We start from the raw sequence: 17,342 nt of genomic DNA, 5'->3' as shown, positions 1-17,342 counted from the left end.
TAGAGAAAACGTAAATATGTTTATGTTAATTATTGAATACTTATATATAAATCTACAACTCTTTATCTTAAATATTGTCATCAAATATACTGAGAATGGCTGAACATATTGCCCTATTTTAACTGTGATTCTTTGCTTATATTCATAGAAACAAGCTTTTTACTTGGAAATGCTCAGATTGTAGACTGGCCGGTAGTCTACAGCAATGATGGATTTTGCAAGTTGTCAGGATATCATCGAGCTGAAGTAATGCAGAAAAGCAGCACCTGCAGGTAAACGAAACGCTTTATTCTTATTGTGTTGTGATTGCGCAGCAATTTTCATTTTTAAAGAAAAAGCAGAACTCTGGCAGGATAAATCACCTACGCCATAAAGAACAGATTTACGGCCCATTTGGGATAACTAAAAGTTGAAGCTTGCCTGCACTGCACTATGCCTGTTGGGCTTTGACCTATTGGAATCTAAATTTCACAGAAGTGGCAATGTCACTCCGGAGGCTATTAAATGATGTTTTCAGAACTTGGTTTCTTATGATCTCTGAAATCACACAATCACAATCACAATACAGGTGCACAACCTTTTATCCGGAGTTCCGGAAACCGAGAAACTCCGAAAACCGGCCATTTTTTCCAGGATGTCGTCTGCACACCAAAGCTCGCGTCTGGTGCCAAACTTGACCCGAAACGACCCACGGTCAACCCAGGTCTGTACTACTGTAGCGGCTGTCTCCACCCCGGAGACCGGGGAGACACTTAAACATCTGTAAATCATTGCTTAAATGTTAGTCAGTTAGTTTGGAGGGCTTTTAGGTGAAGGGGGAAACTTTAATTCTTAGTCCCCTACCTGGTCGGAGAGGCGGGGAGCGGTCAATGCCTTACCGGGTCGCCGTGCAGTAAGCTCCGGAGCGCTGTGGCCACCGACTCCCAGCTGGGGCTGTGGACGTCCGGCCGCGGGCGGCGCCGGTTGTAGCTCCGAGCCCAGCAACTCTACCCCTGGCTGTGCGGCGCTCCAAATCCAGCGCGGCCCGCGGCCGGACGCCCGCAGCCCCAGCACGGCTGTGGCCGCCGACATGTTGTGTGTCGGCGGCCACAGCGCTCCGGAGCTTACCGCACGGCGACCTGGTAAGGCATTGCCCGCTCCCCGCTGGTATCCCAGCGCTGCGACGCCGCCGACTCCTAACATCGCGGCGCTGGGGCTGCGGGCATCCAGCCGCGGGCCGCGCTGGATTTGGAGCGCCGCGCAGCCAGTGGTAGAGTTGCCGGGGTCGGAGCTCCAACCGTGGCCGGACGCCCGCAGCCCCCAGCTCCGCGATGTTGGGAGTCGGCGGCCACAGCGCTCCGGAGCTTACTGCACGGCGACCCGGTAAGGCATTGCCCGCTCCCCGCCTCTCCGACCAGGTAGGGGACTAAGAATTAAAGTTTCCCCCTTCACTCCCCCCACCACTTAAAATCCCTCCAAACTAACTGACTAACATTTATGCAATGATTCCCCGGTCTCCGGGGAGGAGGCAGCCGCTCCAGACTTTTCAAGCCGCCCGCGCTACCTACCTAATCTACGCTAAAAATCTTCCATTCGGAAATCCGAAAAATTCCGAAATCCGACAAGTGTCTGGTCCCAAGGCTTTCGGATAAAAGGTTGTGCACCTGTAATACTTTATTAACCAAGTATGTTTTGCAACATACGAGGAATTTCATTTGCCAAGTTAGTCATACAAATCAAAAAAACAACGGAATGCACAAAACACATTTTAACATAAACATCCACCACAGTGACTCCTCCACATTCCTCACTGTGATGGAAGGCGAAAAAAGTTCAAATCTCTTCCTTTTGCTCTCCTGCGGTCGGGGGCCTCGAGCCCTCCGTTGACGGGACGATCTTGACTCCCGTAGCCGGCGGCGTTTTGGCCATCCACGTCGGGGCGATCAACTCCTGCATCGGGGGGATGTCAGCTCCCCCGCGCCGGGCGATCGGACCCCGCATCGGGGCTGGTTGAGCCTCTGCGTCATTGGAGCTCCCGACTAGCCTCTCCCGAGACTGCGTGCTCTCGATGTAAAGTCCGCAGGCCGCGGTTGGAGCGATCCCAGGCAAGGATCAGCTTTGATGTCAAGTCCATGCCCCTCGTCAGTCCGAGGAGGCGTCCAGCTCCGTCGATGGTAGGCCCCAGAGTGACCGGAGAATGCGATCCGGAAAAATAAACGCATATCCGGCAAGGTAAGAAACTGAAAAAAAGTTTCCCCCGACCATCTCCCACTCCCCCCACATAAAACAAACCGGAGAACATTTACACAGCATTTAACACATGCTAAAAATAAAAAAAAGACAAAAAAATAGACAGATTGTTGGCTGGGCTGCCAATCGTTCGGCGCCCCTGGTGGTTCATGTGAGGAACACACACTATATGACCTGACATAACATATCCGTGACTTGCACTGTTTTTATTTTGTTAAAGCATCTTTCCATGAAATGTTGTTGGCTCATAAATCATAGACATTTCTCCTCTGAACAAAATGAAATGTTTAGGAGATTCAGGGTAATTTCAATGTCTTTGAGAAATTACTTAAAGAAAAGCCGATTCATTGGATACATTAGAACATAGGCACATGCCATTGTCTTTAGGTAATAGAAAGGTAAGGTGGGATTAAGTGTAGGGATGGGTGTAATATCCTGTTTTTTGAGAGGACCATATAGTTTGACTTGAAACTCGGCGGAAAATTTGTTGCAGCATTTTTAACAGAGGAGTACATCGTTAATTCCCTCTTTGGACCTGATCAAGCATCTTTGTCCAATTAATAGATCAGATCACCATACCTGGTTAGCCAGCCACTTGTAATCATTTGTGGCTCAAAGAAAATCACGGTGTATATCACTGCTTTGTTGACGTTTGGTAGAGTATTTCTGGAACTCCCTGCCTGAGGGGTTGGTAGAATCTTCCATATTTAAGTCAAACTCCTGACTGATTTCAATAGTCTGACCCTATGGTACACTGTGTAATTTGGTGTTCACTGGCACAAAGGGGAGGACATATGGCTGGAACTCTTGTGTGCTGTTGATTCAGTGGGCAAAAGACGCTCCTTGCTCTACCCGAAACTTCTTTGTCTCCCGACACAGCGAGATGTCCTTCAAGAAATGTTGCCAACCAGCCCATTCCAGACAGTAGGAGTACGTACTGAGCAGTGTTGCAATGCTCATTTTTTAAGTGCCGGAGCTGTCAAACAGGGACGCCATTTCAGGTTTTGATTGGGGGAGGGGGGGGGGGGGGGGGGGGGGGCAAGCTAGTCTCTCAAGAGGGTCAAACAAGATTATAGCCTTTCACTACATCCCAGTGTATAACTAATACAATAAAACATATAATACTTAATTTAATAATATGACAAGATATTGCACGGTTGCATTCACTAATCATCATGATATATAATTATGAAACAAGTAAAGAAAAATATGGTAATCATGTATTTTACCAATTTACAAGTAATTACCTACTTACCAAATACCATCAATGAGAAGTTTCACAATAATTTCCACAAAGGGCCATGCATAATTTGTGTTCAGGGGTCTGAAGCAACTCTTGTGGTCCTGGTGTGGGAGGGGTGGTGAGGGTAGGGGGAGATCTGTGTTGAGGAAGGTGGTGAGGGAGGCTGGTCGTGGATGGAGAGGTGGTGGGGTGTGTGTGTTGGGGTGCGGGGATCTATGTGCTGCGGTTGGGGGTCTTTGTACAGAGGGGAGGAACTGAACCCACCCTCCCCTTCACATCGCAGGGAAGATGCACTTGGTTGGATGCACTTGGAGAAAGCGGGCATTGAATCCGCACTCACACACAGGGCCCCCGAAACTCGGTGCGTGTCGCCATTCACTAAATTCTGTCCAGTCGTGAATGCGAGCATCCCGCGTCTCTGGCAGTTACAGGTGGAGGTGGAATATGCAGATGCTGGCATCTGTTTGGATGTTACAAATGGGTCTCAATGTATCGCTCTTATCACAACAAAGTATCAGGTAGTGCTCCATTGGCATTGAACCAGCTCAGTTATTAATGCACCCTGCGAGCACGGTAACATTTCACATCCATTGTGTTAATGAATAGATAGTCAGTATTAAAATCCGCTGTTAAATTCCCCACTAGTTAAAATTCCCCGCTGTTTATTTTGGCTTTTTTTTAACAGAGGTGCCGCAGCGGTGCTCCGGTGAGCTCTGGCAGCACTGCACCCCTGGTGTGGAGGAATGCACTGAAGCTTGGCAAAGCCAACGTCAAGGCCCAGTGGGGGGAGGACTACAGTCTAGGGTCCTTCCACTGTTGGACATTGAGGGGCAGAGTCTGTTGGGGACACCCCTCAAATAAGGGAAGTGATATGATCCCAGGAGGCTAGGGTGCTTTGTGTAAAGATAGGTGCGAACACTACTGAGCATGAGCATGATCCAAGTCCCCAGGAAAGTATTTCTTATATATTTTCATGGAATGTAGCGAGCTTGGTTTTTTAAAATCTTGACAGACCCTGCATCATAAAATATAAGAACTAGAATTCTGCTAAATCTGTGCTGAGGATCTTTATAGTATCATTTTTAGTTGCTATGTGCATTTATTGATTTTACTTGTGTGGGCTTCTAAAAATAAAATGACCAAAGTAAGATTAATGATTGGTAGCAGCATGGCATTTCTGCAAGTGTCGATGTTTTAAAAAGAATGGGTAAAGTAAACTAGATAAAAAGGAAGAAAGCAATAACAATTTGCAATGAGCTGTATTCCTAGTGTAGTATAATATAGACTTGACTTAATTACTGCATCACCATTCATTGCTTCATCTGAAACAATTCAAACATGTAGTGATAATTAAGCCCTGGATTTTTTTGTTTTCTGTGTGAGGATGTAAATAGCTTGGATTTTGCTTTGGGCGAAGCATAGGATTACTTTCCTCATATGACTCAGTAACTGTGATTAAACAACACTGCTCTGATGATTTCAGAGCAAGATAATGAAGTTACAGACCTACAGGGAATGCGATGAGTTAAACAAATATTTTATTGTTCCCTAAATTATGAAGATACTCTAGACGTGATATTGAGCATGAAATAATGAATGGCATAGAACAAGTGAATTTTGCCAATCATAGAGTTGTATTGCATAGAAACTGGCTCTTCTGCCTGCACATCTGTGCTCATCAACACTGGCTATCTATTACCAATCCCACTTGTCCTTATTAATGAATTCCACATGGATCTAGACCCGCCCTGATGTCCCTGAAATGCTGTTGCTTTTCCTGCCTCTACCGCCTCCCTGAGCAGCTCATTCCAGATACCAGCTACTCTTTGTGTGAAAAATATATCCCTCAGATCTCCTTTATACCTCTTCACTCTTATGCCCCTGTCCCACTTAGGAAACCTGAACGGAAACCTCTGGAGACTTTGCACCTCACCCAAGGTTTCTGTGCGGTTCCCGGAGGTTCCCGGAGGTTTTTGTCAGTCTCCCTAATGGTTGAAAGTGGTTTCTGCTTCTTCTATGTTCCGGCGATTATTTCAAAAAATTAAAAACCGGCCGCGACTAAAAATAGGTTGCCGTTTTAAAAATCGGTAATTTTTTAGTCAAAGCCGGTTGCGATGCTAGTTGAATGTGGTTGCCGGAGATTGCAGGTAGTGGAAGGTCTTACCTGGTAGTGAAGTCTTACGTCACTACCTGCAATCTCCGGCAACCACCTTCAACTAGCATCGCAACTGGCCGCGACTAAAAATAGGTTGCCGTTTTAAAAATCGGTAATTTTTGAATTTTTTGAAATAATAGCCGGAACATAGAAGAAGCAGAAACCACTTTCGCCCATTAGGGAGACTGACAAAAACCTTTGGGAACCTCCGGGAACTGCACGGAAACTTGGGTGGGACGCAAAGTCTCCAGAGGTTTCCGTTCAGGTTTTCTAAGTGGGACAGGGGCATTACCTTAAACCTATTACTCCTAGTTTATAGAGGCACCCCTGCCATGAGAAGCAGACAGGCTATCTACCATATCTATGCCTCTCATAATTTTATATATCTCTATCATGTTGTTTCTTAGATTTCTTTGCCCAGGGAAAACCATGCCCAACTTATCTAATTTATTTAAATAACTCAAGCCCTCCACTCTAGCTAACATCCTTGTGGATCCTTTCTGTACCATCTTTAATTTAACATCTATCCTTCTCACATCTCTGCTGCAATGTTGCAACCAGAATTCCAACCTTTAGTCCAAATGCGGCCAAACATTGATTTGTAGAACTATAGCATGATATCCCAATTCTTGTATTCAGTGTCTTGGCCAATTAAGGTATCCATGCCTTGTGCCACCTCAACACCCCTGCATTGCCAATTTCAGGGAACTATGTGCATTTACTCCAAGGTCTCCCTGTTCAATGACACTTGCCAGGTGCCTGCCATTCTCTGTGTATGTCCTGCTCTAGTTTAACTTCCAAAATGCATCACTTTGCACATGACTGATTTAAATTCTACCTACCATACCCTTGCCCCTCTTTCCCATTTGATCTATATCCCATTGTCACCTTAGACATTCGTCATTACTATCAACTATACTATCAGTTCTGTTGTCCTCTGCAAACTTACTAAACTTACTTTAACCTACATCCTCATTCAATAGTGGAATACTGTGCAATTGTGGAATTCATTGACACAGATGGCTGTGGAGCCCAAGACATTGGGTATTTTTAAAGCGGACTTTGATAGGTTCTTGTTTAATAAGGGCATCAATTGTTATGGGGAGAAAGCAGGAGAATGGAAAAATTGAGATGGGAAAAATAGTTTAGGTATGATCAAATGGCCGAGTAGACTCGATGGGCCGAATGGCCTAATGCTGCTCCGATGTTTTATGGTCTTATGGTCATTCAAATCATTAATATATATGACAAATAGAGGACCTAGCATTGATTCCTGTGGGACGCTGTCGGTCACAGCCCTCCAATCTGCAAAAGATGAGGATGATGGGGACAATTTGGGTGGTGGGTATGGGAGTGAGCTTGGCAAGACATGTTCAAACCTTCACAAAAATAATGGATGCAGTTTAAATTTTTTCCCCCAAAAGTACACTTTATTCAGAATAAAATATCTACAAAACAACAACTGTACCAAATCTCTTCCTACATTTGCAGTGTCTATACATGAAATAGTGTCATACTCAGTAGTGTTCGCACCTATCTTTACACTAAGCATCTTAGCCTCCTGGGGTCCTATCACTTCCCTTGTTTGAGGGGTATCCCCACCAGACTCTGCCTCTCAATGTCCACCAGTGGAAGGACCCTAGACTGTAGTCCTCTCTCCACAGAGACTTGACGTTGGCTTTGCCAAGCTTCAGTGCATTCCTCAGCATGTACTCCTACTGTCTGGAATGGGCTGGTTAGCAACATTTCCTGAAGGACATCTCGCTGTGTTGGGAGACCAACAAGTTTCAGATAGTGCAAGTTGCATATTTCACCCACTGAGTCAACAGCACACAAGAAGACCAGCCACTACCACTCACTGCCTGCTACCACCAACCCAGTTTTTCGTATCCAATTTAATAGCCCATCCTGGATCCTATGTGTTCTAACCTTACAGACCAATGTGCCTTGTGGGACCTTGCCACAGGGCTTGCGGAAGTCCATCGAGACAATGTCCACTTCCCTACCATCGTTAATCATCTTAATTACCTCCTCAAATAAAACACCATTAGAACGGATGTCAGGGGTTATGGGGAGAAGGCAGGAGAATGGGGTTGAGAGGAAAAATAGATCAGCCATGATTTAGCCATCAGCCATCAGCCACCCCCCCACCGTCGAAGGGATCTATCGTAGTCGCTGCCTCAAAAAGGCAGCCAAAACCATCAAGGACCCACACTATCCTGGCCACACACTTATCTCACCACAGCCATCGGGAAGAAGGTACAGGAGCCTGAAGGCTGTAACGTCCAGGTTCAGGAACAGCTTCTTCCCCACAGCCATCAGGCTATTAAACACAACGAATAAGCTATGAGCTCTGAACTGCAAAGTATATTATTATTTGTTATTTGCACTATATTTGTTATTTATTGAACTTTTTCTTTTTTTTCTGATACATACAAGGATTACATATTCACATATTCTGTTGTGCTGCAGCAAGTATGAATTTCATTGTCCTGTCTGGGACATATGACAATAAAACACTATTGACTCTTGACTCCTGATTGAATGGCGGAGTAGACTTGATGGGCTGAATGGCCTAATTCTGCTCCTGTAACTTATGACTTTATGAACAATCTAATTTGTGAGACAAGATTTCCTATGCACAAAGCCATGCTGAATATTAAATGGAAGAAATATGTCGGAAGGAAATACAGATGCTGGTTTACACCGAAGATAGACAAAAAAAGCAGAAGAAGCTCAGTGGTCAGACAGCATCTCTGGAGAAAAGGAATAGGTGACGTTTCATGTTGAGACCCTTTTTCAGACTGACGAAGGGTCCCGACCTGAAATGTCACCTGTTCTTTTTCTCTAGAGATGCTGCCTGACTCATTGAGTTACTCCAGCTTTTTGTGTTTTGGAACATTGAAGAAAGAATTGCACATTTAGACAGAGGGGAAGCATTGGAACAGTAAAGAGTAAATTGGATTTGTCACCTCTGGGGTTTGGTTGTATTAAAGGGAATTGGGCGCACACTGTGGTCTATTATTTGGGATTAGAATCACGAGAAAAAAGTTCATTTACCTTGGCTAATTTATTCATGATTACTGGCATGATCTTGCAGGATGAAGGTCTTATATAATTTTTTGCACATGGAACATGGGGAATACTTGTAAGGGTAGCATTTATTGTCTGGCATCATCAATTTTGGTGTCATCTGCAAATTTACTAGTTATGCTGCCCACTTTCTCATCCAAAACATTAAGATATATTACAGATAACAGAGGACCCTGATCCCTGTGGCACACTGGTGGTCACAGACTTCCATCGACAAAACAACCCTCTCAACCACCAACTGCCTCCGACCACCATGCCAGTATTGTGTTCAGTTTAACAGCTTACCCTGGATCCTATGCCTATCTACCCTTGACTTAGGACGTAGAACGTAGACCAGTACAGGCTCTTCAGCTTACAATGTCTGTGCCGAACATGATGCCAAGACCATCAGTTATCTACCTGCACATAACCGTTTCCCTCTATTCCCTGCATATCCGTATGAATTTTAAATACCACCACCCCCGACAGCACATTCCAGCCACTCACCATCCTCTGTGTAAAATACTTGCCATGCACATCTCCTTGCTGGGCCATTTCAGATGGTAGATGGAAGTATCCATTGTTACTATATATAGAGACAAGGATATTTACAGCTGAAACTATTAGTAATATATGTAAAACCAAATACATTCACAGAGATAATGCCAAAGTTATATTGAACACTATTTCCTTTCTTATGCAGTTGTATAGGGCTCTGGTGAGACCCCATCTGGAGTATTGTGTACAGTTTTGGTCTCCTAATTTGAGAAAGGACATCCTTGTTATTGAGGCAGTGCAGCGTAGGTTCATGAGATTGATCCCTGGGATGGCGGGACTGTCATATGAGGAAAGATTGAAAAGACTAGGCTTGTATTCACTGGAGTTTAGAAGGATGAGGGGATATCTTATAGAAACATATAAAATTATAAAAGGACTGGACAAGCTAGACGCAGGAAAAATGTTCCCAATGTTGGGCGAGTCCAGAACCAGGGGCACAGTCTTAGAATAAAGGGGAGGTCATTTAAGGCTGAGATGAGAAAAAACGTTTTCACCCAGAGAGTTGTGAATTTATGGAATTCCCTGCCACAGAGGGCAGTGGAGGCCAAATCACTGGATGGATTTAAGAGAGAGTTAGATAGAGCTCTAGGGGCTAGTGGAATCAAGGGATATGGGGAGAAGGCAGGCACGGGTTATTGATAGGGGACGATCAGCCATGATCACAATGAATGGCGGTGCGGGCTCGAAGGGCCGAATGGCCTCCTCCTGCACCTATTTTCTATGTTTCTATGTTTCTATGAAACTGGTAGATCACATCTGGAGCTGATGTCTTATTTTCATATTGGTTTAGTAAGATCTTATGATAATGGGTAATAAATTAAAATGAGTTAATCAGGTTTATCCTTCACCAACATTTCTTTCAGTTCCATTTCCTACTAAAGCATTGTTAGATTGATGAGTATAATTAATGTGGTTTTAATATAAGTTTTCAGTTAGTAATACCTGTGCATTGAAATTATGATTTGTCATTAACATCAAGTTTAAATACCAGACACAAAATGTTCTTTATGGTCAATAGCAATTTGCAATAGCAATTGCAGTATAATGTGGATAAATGTGAGGTTATCCATTTTGGTGGCAAAAAAAGGAAAGCAGACTATTATCTAAATGGTGGCCGATTAGGAAAAGGGGAGATGCAGCGAGACCTGGGTGTCATGGTACACCAGTCATTGAAAGTAGGCATGCAGGTGCAGCAGGCAGTGAAGAAAGCGAATGGTATGTTAGCTTTCATAGCAAAAGGATTTGAGTATAGGAGCAGGGAGGTTCTATGCTATTGTACAGGGTCTTGGTGAGACCACACCTGGAGTATTGCGTACAATTTTGGTCTCCAAATCTGAGGAAGGACATTATTGCCATAGAGGGAGTGCAGAGAAGGTTCACCAGACTGATTCCTGGGATGTCAGGACTGTCTTATGAAGAAAGACTGGATAGACTTGGTTTATACTCTCTAGAATTTAGGAGATTGAGAGGGGATCTTATAGAAACTTACAAAATTCTTAAGGGGTTGGACAGGCTAGATGCAGGAAGATTGTTCCCGATGTTGGGGAAGTCCAGGACAAGGGGTCACAGCTTAAGGATAAGGGGGAAATCCTTTAAAACCGAGATGAGAAAAACTTTTTTTCACACAGAGAGTGGTGAATCTCTGGAACTCTCTGCCACAGAGGGTAGTTGAGGCCAGTTCATTGGCTATATTTAAGAGGGAGTTAGATGTGGCCCTTGTGGCTAAGGGGATCAGAGGGTATGGAGAGAAGGCAGGTACGGGATACTGAGTTGGATGATCAGCCATGATCATATTGAATGGCGGTGCAGGCTCGAATGGCCTACTCCTGCACCTAATTTCTATGTTTCTATGTTTCTATTTAGTGGTTTCAAAAACTGAATACTAATTTTATGTATGAATGCTTCTCAGTTCAATAAATCACTAGAAATAAGAAAATGTAATTACAATTTATTAAAGTAGGTCATTTTCTATATTATAGCTTTTTAAAAATAATTACACAGAATTCTGGAAGATAGATATATTTTATGTTTGCAGTAGCATTGAACTTTTTTTTTTGTAAAATGGAGTGGTGCTCTTTTCATATCTTGAATCTTATTATGATTTTCATTACTTTCTTGATTGTTGCCCACTTAGGTTTAATAGCTTCAAGTCATTAATTCTGATTTGTGCGGTTAATGGTTTTGCTAGGTCTCTTGGACTGTGCAGTGCATCTATTTCTTTATAACTCTATGATCCAATTATTGGATTTGTATAAACCCAGAAACATTCTGAAGCACCTTTCTATTGATGAATAATACAGATGTTGCTTGAGTTGTCTGGTGTTATTGTACTGAATGACTGTAATTGCAGGCTTCATGTTGCTAATGGTCTGTATAATGCAATCAATTGGCATTTTTAGCTACATGAACATAAGCTGTTTCTTTTATCATATTTTGTAAATATGTTATCTAATGAAAGGAAATGAGGTGTGAAATCCCACATAAATTGTTCCACTCATTGGCAGAATTAAAATATGAGACATTAAGCAAATGCCATTAAATGCAGTAACAGCTTGTCACATCCAATGTTTATGCTCTCCCTGCACTCATTATTCCAAGATACAATTGGCATCTGTAAATGGAGAGTCAGTTTTATTTTATCTCTATTGCCACTATAAAGATCGGTACTGCACGCCCAGATGGATAGCAAATGTGTAAAATGATGCTGCCTGAAAACAGAAAAGACTGGAAAGACTGGTAGCATTATGTAGAAAGAGAAATAAGATTAAATGGTGCAGATTAAAAATCCTTCATCAGAAGTTTTTCAGATATCTGACATCTGCAGTTTTTTAAAATATTTATTTTGTTATGCCACATTGTCTCTTGTTAGTACTAAAGCTAGAATAATGAATACTGTGTCATTTACATTCCTACATCATTCTTTTCTGAACACTCTTTAAGTAAATTTTGCTATGTTGTACACATTTATTTTATTTTATTTTTATTTTATTTTATTATTTATTTCGAACAGAATAAAAGAATAAAAGCAAGTGTGAAACAGCATATAAAAAACAAAACAAGAATATTTATAAAGTGTCATAAACAATATCTATAAATAAATGAAATCGTATGTGTCCGAAAAGGAGCAGGAAGAAGCCAAAGCTTATTCATTCCCGCCCCTTATTCAACTGCTTGTAATTATCTTATACAAATTTAGCAGCTGTATGTACACCATATGTACACCAGCCACTATATGTACACCAAATTATTTACATTTATACACTAATCAAATATTTACAAAGCCAAACAAAAAAGAAAAACAATTAAATGCACAATTTATATTGTTCGAATCGTGTTTCTAAAATTCAGTTCACTTGAAATCAATGCACTGAAAATTTATTGTCACTTAACAGAAAACAAAACATGTGAAACAACAATGAAAAATTACAGATGTTATATGTAAATGCAAAATGCATTTACTGTAGTTTGATATATCTTAACGTCAGTTAATATTTTCCCCTTTTTCACCCAAATTAGGCAAATGTAAGAAGAGCCTGCCTTTATTTAATCAGGGACTGTCGTCTATGCAATCTGGAACTTAATTTTATGAATAGGTTCTTGTTCACTCCAAAACTATCGTGGCCTCAAAAAAGCTTGACTCCATAATGTTAACATGTTCACAACAATGGAACGATGACTGACAACTTGTCTTTATTTATCTGAAGAAGGGTCCCGACCCGAAATGGCACCTATCCATTTTCTCTAGATATGCTGTCTGACCCGCTGAGTTACTCCAACATTTAGTATCTATTTTTGGTATAAACAAGCATCTGCGGTTCCGTTTTTATTACAACTTGTCTTTATTGCTGTGCATCAGCCATTCAAGAACTGCTTGTTCAATACAGTTATTGGCAACTAATCAGCTGCTAGCCTTCTCCTCTGTCGTCTGCAGAGACTATAATATAATGAAAGAGAGCCAGGCATAAAAGCAATGCTTTGTAAAATTCACTGGGAATAGGCATTTCTAGAGTCTTGAAGACTCTATGGTGTTCGTTGTTATGGCACTACTACTCAATACAGCCAAAATGTTGCTAGGCTGTAGACTTTAGAGATACAGCACAGAAACAGGCACTTTAGCCCACCGAGTCAGCGCCGACCAACGATTATCCTGTACACTAGCACTATCCTACACACTAGGGACAATTTACAATTTTACCGAAGCCAATTAACCTACAAACCTGTACACTACAAATATGTAGTGGTAAAGATGCTTCAGAGGCATTACAGCACATTACATAAAACGTAGCGCAGCACAGGAAGCCCTTAAGCTCCAGATGTCTATGCCGAACATGAACACGATGCCATGTTAAACTAATCACCTCAGCCTGCACATGATCCATATCCCCATAGTCCCTGCATACCCACTTGTTCACCTAAAAGCCTCCTAAATGCCACTATTATATTTGCGTCCACCACCACTATTGTCAATGCATTCTAAGCACCCACCACTCTGTATAAAAACTTGCCCCATGCATCACCTTTAAACTTTGTCCCTCTCACCTTAAAGCTATGTCCTCCATTCTTTGAATATTTCCACACTGGGGAAAAGGTTCTGTTTCTACCATATCTATGTATCTCATAAGTTTATATAGTTTGTCTCACTTCTGCTAATTGGTAATACTCTCTAATCCTGGCAGCATTTTGCTAAACATGTTCTGCACCCTCTCCAAAGCCTCCACATCCTTCCTGTGATGGGGCGACCAGAACTGCAAGCAATACTCCAAATGCAGCCTAACCAAAATCCTATAAAGCTACAATTCTTATGCTCAATTGTTCTCTGCTTTTGAATGCATGGCCATACATGAGTATTTGAGGTACTGAAGATCTTTTTATAATCTATTTGAAACAAACACATTTATTCTCAACAGTGAAATAGAAATTCAGCTGTTCCCAACACTAAACATTAATTTGATTTAATGGTTTAAATCTAGCATAGATCTAATTAAGACGAGCACGATGGCAAGAGAAGAAAGAGCAGGTGATTTTGTAATATCATAATTGGATTTTTCTTTTTTGTACTGCCCAGTTTCATGTATGGTGACCTAACGGAAATGAAGACCGTAGACAAGGTCAGACAGACATTTGACAACTATGAATCAAATTGCTTTGAAGTTCTTCTGTATCAAAAAAACAGTAAGTAATGATAATTCAATAATAAATCCAACAGTTTCTGATGTTCTTGGAATACATTTTAAATTATAAGATTGTAAGAACTCATAAAGCTATAGCATTAGTTATTGATTCAGATAGTTTTCTAATATGTGAGTTCTTCTTAAATACCACTGTTGGAATCCCCTGTATGATGGATATAGATTCAATGAATGAGAAAGCCAACTCCCTATCAACAGTATCTTCAGCACCATCTTCAATGAATACTTACTACCTTAATCTTAGAGTCATAGAGTGATACAGTGTGGAAACAGGCCCTTTGACCCAATTTGTCCATATATCAAACATATCCCAGCTACACTAGTCCCACCTGCCCGCGTTTGGCCCATATCCCTCCAAACCTGTCCAATCCACATAATCTTTATATAATCAATGCCCACTTAAGTCCCATACCGATCTATTCTGTCATTCAAGGTAGCTTCTACTCAACTAGTTTTCCTGAAATTTAGATTTGTGAAAGAATCTCAAAGATAGCAAACACTACTCCAGTATATAGTTTAATCATGTACTGTTGCTCAGTCCAAGAATTAGACTCTACAAAAAGGGTTAGAAACATAGAAACATAGAAATAGGTGCAGGAGTAGGCCATTCAGCCCTCCGAGCCTGCACCGCCATTCAATATGATCATGGCTGATCATCCAACTCAGTATCCCGTACCTGCCTTCTCTCCATACCCCCTGATCCCTTTAGCCACAAGGGCCACATCTAACTCTCTCTTAAATATAGCTAATGGACTGGCCTCAACTACCTTCTGTGGCAGAGAATTCCAGAGATTCACCACTCTCTGTGTGAGTTCTGTGATAATCTGGAAGAGATTCCTGATCAAAATCCTAATCATTATGTATTTATAGGCAGCATATTTTGACTTACTAACTGGCAAGTTTCAAGCATTATGTGGAATGATACATTTTAATTGGGTTGCATGAATTTAGTAGTGATAATAACTATTTTTGGTTTAGTCTGTTCAATTACTTTTTATTTGGACTACAGAAGGTGAATTAAACATAGAAATGCGATTCCTCCTAATGGATAAATCAGACCAATTCATAACGAGTTGGTCTCCATTCGTCGTTTTTTTGGAATCATATGGTGCAACACAATTGTAAAAAATAACTGTTTCAGGACTGGACGAGGGTTGGTCAAGACTATAAATAATGATCTCCTCTTTTTTTCTTTTCTTCTCTCTATTCTCTCTCTCAACTTTCTTCATTTACTCGTTTTCTTTTTTCACACACTATATATTTCACATCTTTCTATCCTTTACTATCTAACTTCTTTTTCTTATTCTAATCTTTTTTTCAGTGTAACAAAAAAAAAAAAAAAGAAGTTGTACATAAAATGTATTATGAAAATATATATTAGGCACTTTGGTGCCATATGACTGTACTTACTTCTAATAAAATAAAATATTAAAAAAAAAAAAAAAAAACATAGAAACATAGAAACATAGAAATTAGGTGCAGGAGTAGGCCATTCGGCCCTTCGAGCCTGCACCGCCATTCAATATGATCATGGCTGATCATCCAACTCAGTATCCCGTACCTGCCTTCTCTCCATACCCTCTGATCCCCTTAGCCACAAGGGCCACATCTAACTCCCTCTTAAATATAGCCAATGAACTGGCCTCGACTACCCTCTGTGGCAGGGAGTTCCAGAGATTCACCACTCTCTGTGTGAAAAAAGTTCTTCTCATCTCGGTTTTAAAGGATTTCCCCCTTATCCTTAAGCTGTGACCCCTTGTCCTGGACTTCCCCAACATCGGGAGCAATCTTCCTGCATCTAGCCTGTCCAACCCCTTAAGAATTTTGTAAGTTTCTATAAGATCCCCTCTCAATCTCCTAAATTCTAGAGAGTATAAACCAAGTCTATCCAGTCTTTCTTCATAAGACAGTCCTGACATCCCAGGAATTAGTCTGGTGAACCTTCTCTGCACTCCCTCTATGGCAATAATGTCCTTCCTCAGATTTGGAGACCAAAACTGTACGCAATACTCCAGGTGTGGTCTCACCAAGACCCTGTACAACTGCAGTAGAACCTCCCTGCTCCTATACTCAAATCCTTTTGCTATGAAAGCTAACATACCATTCGCTTTCTTCACTGCCTGCTGCACCTGCATGTCCACTTTCAATGACTGGTGTACCATGACACCCAGGTCTCGCTGCATCTCCCCTTTTCCTAGTCGGCCACCATTTAGATAATAGTCTGCTTTCCTGTTTTTGCCACCAAAATGGATAACCTCACATTTATCCACATTATACTGCATCTGCCAAACATTTGCCCACTCACCCAGCCTATCCAAGTCACCTTGCAGTCTCCTAGCATCCTCCTCACAGCTAACACTGCCCCCCAGCTTAGTGTCATCCGCAAACTTGGAGATATTGCCTTCAATTCCCTCATCCAGATCATTAATATATATTGTAAATAGCTGGGGTCCCAGCACTGAGCCTTGCGGTACCCCACTAGTCACTGCCTGCCATTGTGAAAAGGACCCGTTTACTCCTACTCTTTGCTTTCTGTTTGCCAGCCAGTTCTCTATCCACATCAATACTGAACCCCCAATGCCGTGTGCTTTAAGTTTGTAAACTAATCTCTTATGTGGGACCTTGTCGAAAGCCTTCTGGAAGTCCAGATACACCACATCCACTGGTTCTCCCCTATCCACGCTACTAGTTACATCCTCGAAAAATTCTATAAGATTCGTCAGACATGATTTACCTTTTGTAAATCCATGCTGACTTTGTCCAATGATTTCACCACTTTCCAAATGTGCTGCTATCCCATCTTTAATAACTGACTCTAGCAGTTTCCCCACTACCGATGTTAGACTAACTGGTCTGTAATTCCCCGTTTTCTCTCTCCCTCCCTTCTTAAAAAGTG

General features: G+C 41.9%; 1 protein-coding gene across 1 annotated transcript in view; it reads left to right on the top strand.

The window, feature by feature from the left end:
* Positions 1-17,342, top strand: part of kcnh5 (potassium voltage-gated channel subfamily H member 5) — a 177,070-nt gene that overhangs the window by 45,462 nt on the left and 114,266 nt on the right. Inside the window, exons 2-3 of the mRNA XM_033026452.1 lie at positions 149-272; positions 14,323-14,429. Of these exons, the coding sequence (XP_032882343.1) occupies positions 149-272; positions 14,323-14,429 (231 nt within the window). The remainder of the gene's footprint in view (positions 1-148; positions 273-14,322; positions 14,430-17,342) is intronic.

This window comes from Amblyraja radiata, chromosome 9 (genome assembly GCF_010909765.2).
Source record: "Amblyraja radiata isolate CabotCenter1 chromosome 9, sAmbRad1.1.pri, whole genome shotgun sequence".
Taxonomy (NCBI): domain Eukaryota; kingdom Metazoa; phylum Chordata; class Chondrichthyes; order Rajiformes; family Rajidae; genus Amblyraja; species Amblyraja radiata.
Note: the sequence above shows the minus strand (reverse complement) of the source record. Positions and strands in the feature narration are given on the sequence as shown.